The 6,000-nt window shown below is 39.9% G+C and overlaps 1 protein-coding gene across 1 annotated transcript in view; it reads right to left on the bottom strand.

The window, feature by feature from the left end:
- Positions 1-1,259: 1,259 nt before the first annotated feature.
- BTBD16 (BTB domain containing 16) overlaps positions 1,260-6,000 on the bottom strand; it is a 44,207-nt gene continuing 39,466 nt past the window's right edge. The window contains exons 15-17 of the mRNA XM_063131588.1: positions 4,667-4,765; positions 3,478-3,666; positions 1,260-1,498 (exon numbers count right to left, since the gene is read on the bottom strand). Of these exons, the coding sequence (XP_062987658.1) occupies positions 1,430-1,498; positions 3,478-3,666; positions 4,667-4,765 (357 nt within the window). The 3' untranslated portion in view covers positions 1,260-1,429. The remainder of the gene's footprint in view (positions 1,499-3,477; positions 3,667-4,666; positions 4,766-6,000) is intronic.

The following is a 6,000-nucleotide window of genomic DNA, read 5'->3' as shown; positions in this document are numbered from 1 at the left end:
ATTCACTTAATGAAAAGGTGAGTTTTACTCAGTGCCTTTCATATAATTTTGTTTTTAATATTATACACAGCAATCAATGACACCCCTTCTTTGAATCACTTAAATGAGGTATGTGAATTTTCACACTCACGTATGTTTCTTATGCACAATCCAAATTTACCTATAAAAAAATCCTCCTCTTTGTATACCTATAGATTTTATAATTAACGAAGGGAGAAATCCTATAGGATTGCCACCTGCTAGAAGAAAGCCTCTAATCCCTGAGGCTTCCCTGCTACCACCAGGTTGGGAGGAGTGAAGGAAATGATTTTCACTTCCCTGTACTCCTTTGGAATTTTTTTCCTCTAGATGGGCCTCTGAGCTTTGGGCTTGAGAGGATGCAAGATTCTGCAGATCTCAGCCTCTCCTCTCTCCTCCCTGCCCAGTTGAATGCCCCCTTTTCTCCCTCCCCGAAGTCACTTTTGCGTCCTTGGAAAGCAGGTTCTGTGGTTCTTTCTAGGGGGTGGCGAGAGGGGATAAGGGAAGGAGGCAAAGGGGAGGGATTGGATCTCAGAGTTCCCCTCCCAAAACCTCAGGGGGAGGACTCTAAAATATCCCATGGTCCCTAGGATGCTCTCCCAAGGAACACAGGATTGTTCTCCCAATCAGTTGTTGAAAAACAAAATTGAATATAAATAATAAATAATATTTGGATATATTGCTTTACTTCTAAAAATAATAACAATAAAGCATTTCATTTATTTAGCAACTGTATTTCATGCCTCTTTTTTGCTGTTCACATGTAATATGTTAATTTTGCCAAAATAGCAAAATCCCACATTTTCACGAACCAAGTCCCTTGAAGGTGTTTTTTGTACTCTCCGCTTTACATTAGTCTTGCATTATTCTTGCTGAAGCCAACATATAAGCGTTTAATTTCTCATATTGCTGACTAATAAATCCATACATAAAATTAAGAAGATAAAAGAAGCAATCTAATAATATTTTGTAACCCAATATTTTCTTTGTATTTTTATTAATCATTTGTATATAGGACATTCCCATCATAAATGATAAAGATCTATTTTTTCCTAACATTTCCAATAGTTAATTGTATACTTATTTATTTTAAATGGCACTATATATTTACTCATGAGAGGAATGGATCCTGTCCACTGTTTGCCAGTACTTGAATCCATGCCTCAACACACACACACACATTCATTCTCTGCCTCATTAGCTACTGGAAACAGAAGCAGAATGCAGATGGGATCAATGTTCAACGCAGCCCAACAGAGAGAAGGGTGCCATTTATTTTCACATTATGGCAAATGTGATTGCCTGCCTGAACAGCTCCAGGCATTTAAAGATGTGGTACTAACTCTCCTAGGCATACACCAAGTGTCAAAATGAGTTCTTCAGTGTAGGAGGCCAGAGTGTTTGTTGTCTTTTATGATGATGGGAAAAGAAGAGAAAACGTCACATAGATGGGAACCACCGGTATGCATGCTTTCAAGACCTATAGTCAGAAAGAAGCAAGAGTTAACACATGGGTTTCTTCTTATCAATCAATCATCAGTTTATTGCACTAGCCGAAGGCCATGACAAATACATCCATAGAAAAGCATACAACTATAAAAGTACACAATAGTTTAAAATAACCAAGAGAACCATACAGACAAGCTTAAATTTACTGTGACTAAAGCTCTCATTTCGCTCAGCACTTTGAGTCTCCGTGGCAGTTTATAGCAATTTTATCTAGTTCTCTCTTCCTATGTTTCTTCTTATGCGAACAGGAAGTCAAAATGGAGCATTTTGTGAAGAAAAAGGAGAACGTGGCAAATAAACAAAATGAAGGTAAATTCAGATGATTGGGAGTCAGATGGTAGCTGCTTCAAAGTGCAGGGGATCCATAAATGGAAGTAGAGACAACTAACCATGGGGTTAAATGTGGCCTTGGGTTCCTTGGAGGAAAAAGGGTGGGATATAAATGTAATAAATAAATAAATAAATAAGACCCCAACACAGTTGCTAGGAAATCCAAAAAAACAGAGGGGTGTTAATATTTGTCATAACCATAATATTCATTCGAATCCTCCTCCTGAGGGATGGAACTACTCATTACATTCAACCTGGGCTGCCTCAGAAACTGGTATCCCCATGTCAAATTATCTTCCCAAACACGTTGGATTACTTACTGTGTGTCATCATATCATCACATTGTGTATTTCTTCGCCTCTGCCTTGCACAACATGATGATGAGATTACACTGGATACCTGTTGCTGAATGTGCTACACGGGGACATCATTTGAGCAGCTGCCAAGTGTCAAATGTACAATGTTGATCCACCCTAAGCAAAGCAACTACTTGCACAGAAAGATGATATCAAAAGGATGATCTATTTCCATATGACCCTGCTTGATCATTAACAGCTGCTGGAGCTCTGCTTCATGTCCTGCCAGCATCTTAGAGAGCAATTCTATCACCCCGGGCGAGAGTCCCAGGGACTATAGGATGGCCCAGAAAGCCCCTCAGAAGGAGGAGTTGGAGATGCGATCACAGACCCCTTCCCCCCCCACACACAGCTGGCTTGGAGAGAATTGCACCTGCTTCCTCTCCGAGGTTGGAAAAGTGACCCTGGGGGGCCTTTCCAGTGGGCATAGAGAGGAGACCAGGGAGGCTTGGACCTGAGTTATCCTGAGCTTTCTCCAACCTACTTCCCTCCCCCTCTGAAGCGCTCTCGCTAGATGGGCTAAAAGGTCTAGTGAAAACACTTGACAGAGGACAAGGGGGCGAAGATCACCTCCGCCGTTCCTCTCGCCCTGCTGGCTTCAGCTTGGCAAGACATAGGAAACTTGGAAGCCCGCGTTTGGGGGCTTCCAAGTGACAAGGCCACATGTCAGTAGGATTGCGCCCTTAATTGCATATGACTGGGACTTTGGAGAAAGCCTCCATTCTGGCTCCTAGGTTGTGGAACTCCCTTCCAAGGCAGACCCACCTTGCCCCCACCCTGATGGGCTTCCACTACTTCATCATAATGTATCCCTGTTGTCAGTCCTTTGGCTTGCCAAACTGTTAGTGTTATAACACTCCAGTTTTTTAGTTTTATCTGCTATCTCTGGATCTCTTTTATTCTTTTGTTTTGTGGAGTTATACTGTTTTCTTCTTATTTTAACAGTTGCTCTCAGCCTCCTAAAGAATTTTAATAGAAAGGCAGGAGATACATGTTTTAAATACAAACATTTATCAGCAAGTATTTAGCCACTCCCTTAAACCTGGCCTGGTGCATGGACTGATTGCCTCTTTTTGTTTGGATTATACTTGCACTGCTCATGTAAACAGGTCCTTAATTACAAATTGTATCTTTCTTGAGATGCCAAGAAACTACATTTGTACAACACAAGAGCTTACTGGGCCCACATTTTAGCCTCTCTTTTTTCACGCAAGAGATGCCCCTGATGCAAGCGGATTAAACAATTTCCATTCTAGGTCCTTACCATGCTTTTGCAGGAGGGTTTCTTAATGCCAAATTTTTGAGTAAGTCTCTGTGTAGTGAACTCTTCCCATCTCCCGTCTATCTGGCACTGTGCTTTTATTTCATACTTAACTTCACGCTCCTGCTTTAAGCTGACAGGGGTGCGTTCAGCAGTAAAAAAAGATATAATTGGATCTGCGTGTTTGACCCTCTGAAATGACATGGAATTAAATTCAGTTCTTTTTCTCGGTATGCATGTGCTAAAGCTACTCAGAATTCTGCAACAACAGAATCCCAATTCAGGATAGATTACTGTTAGTTAATTTGCATCATTAATTTGTGGCTTTATGGATTGGTTTTTGAGGATGTGGGATTATTTTGGTAAGGGCAGATGAAGAAGGGACATAAATGGAGTGGTAAGAACAGGGACTAGAAGATTAAATGAGCACAAAAGGCCTTTCTTACTAATGTTGTTTATATTCCTCTTTCAGCCTCAGGGAGTCAGGTGATCAGGAATAACCAATCACCTCTATGTCATTCAAGGCCATCAGAGTCAATCACCATAGAGTTCAATCCAGGAACCTTGGAAGGTAGGCATTATCGCCCTACCAGGAGGACAGCTGATCAAAGGCGGGGTTTAAAACAACACAGGCAGAACCCCCTGGAAGAAGCCTCTGCCAGGGAGTCAGGTGATCAGGAAGAACTGGGGCAGTCACTTATAAATTGCCAAAATAGAGGAAATACATCACCACAGAACAGGGCAGTAATTTCCATACAATTTGCATATGCTAATACATATGTGTAGATGCAAATATTTTACATAAATTATAATTATTATTTCTAATTATTATTAGAAACAATAATTATAATTTAAGTAGAAATACAGTATATCTCACCATAATGCAGAAAACTGTAACCAGGTGACGTGTGCCTGCCTGTTCAGTCTGCTGTCTAGGTGATAACTATTGGTGGGCTACATAGTTCTTAGGATTCTTTATGTTTAAACCAGAATTAGACAGGGCAATCCTTCAAATCCAGGCCTGTCCTCTGTAAAACAAGTCTTTTACACACTTTTAGGAGACTTCTTTCCTTCCTTCCTAAATGTGCATATCATGCACATGTTTCTCAAACTGAAACTAATGGGACTTAAATGTGATTTGCTTGGGTTGGAATCAGAGAAACCAAGAGGATAATAGAACTGCTTTTCTCACCTGCATATAAAAACTGTATGCTGAAGCATCATGTCTTACTGCTTTTATCTCAAAGAAGAATCCATAAATGGAAATGATTTCTGAATGGTATCTTGGTTCCTGAAGTAAACATTTGTAAAATAATAATAATAATAAAAAAATGGCAACTTTATATCCCAGCTAATCTCAAAATTATGTCCGCAAAAACATCAGCAAAGGGCCTCTTAACAGGAAGACATAACTCTTGCCAGTCTCCTACAGGGGAAATATCATTACTAAATAATACTGGAAATTTTGAGAACCATAGCAGAGCTGTGAAATACATTTCATGTGGGAAGTTTAAATAGTCCTTAGACAAACAGATTCTGTGAAGATGATTTTATACTGTCAATAGTTTGTAATTGCAAATAGTTTGTAAATAAAGAAATATATTTCAAGGTCAAATGAAACATTGTGAAGCCCCATTCATTTCGTTGTGAGAGTTAAACATGTGCTTAAGGCTACAATCCAATATCGACTTTGCTACGATTAAGCCCCACTGAACTCAATGGGACTTACTTCTGAGTAGACATATATAGCATTGTGTGCTATCTCAGTGGAATGCTATACATCAATGGAATTTCAAAGTGCTGTGCAGTGCAATCCTATTCATGTCTACTAAGAAGTAACCTCTGCTGAATTCAGTGGGACTTAATCCCAGCTAAGTGAGTATAGGATTGCAGTTTATGTTTGTTTCAGCTGGCTACAAGGTCATAAAACTGTTTACCCACTTAAACTCAGATGGTATCAGAATCAATCACTTTGATTTTGATAGCATAAGCAGCTGTGCCCCATTGGATACTGCCCCATGTCTTCATGTATTCCTTGTTGTAATGATGATCCTGAAACATGTTGAGATTTCTTTTCCACTACTGGAAGATGGAAAATATCCAAAGCAAAGTTATGCATGCAGATCACCTAAATCTTTGGTGAGTGGAAACATTAGCAAATAGTTTGGCAGGTCCCATTGGGGGCAAATAGTATCCCATGCAGAAAGGATTCATTCACTGAGGTTGAACTAAAGCAAGGGAGTGTGTTTAAGTGGGGGGGGGGAGGTGTCATCCCCATGAAATGCAGCCCCACCCAGTTTTCAGTAATTTGGAGGAGGAGCTGAAAAACAGGGCTAAAAATTCCACCCATTTTAAATAAGGACCGTATTCTTAGCTTGTGTTCTCTGTGTTAACTTTGTAATGCGATCTCATCACGAAAATTCATTGGATGCATATGATATGACATCATGATATTGCTTACGTGATCCCTGACTAGCTGGGACAACTTCAGAAAAAGCACTTGTTTTAAAATAAATGGTACTAATG

The sequence above is a fragment of the Elgaria multicarinata genome, chromosome 8 (genome assembly GCF_023053635.1).
Source record: "Elgaria multicarinata webbii isolate HBS135686 ecotype San Diego chromosome 8, rElgMul1.1.pri, whole genome shotgun sequence".
Lineage (NCBI taxonomy): Eukaryota > Metazoa > Chordata > Lepidosauria > Squamata > Anguidae > Elgaria > Elgaria multicarinata.
Note: the sequence above shows the minus strand (reverse complement) of the source record. Positions and strands in the feature narration are given on the sequence as shown.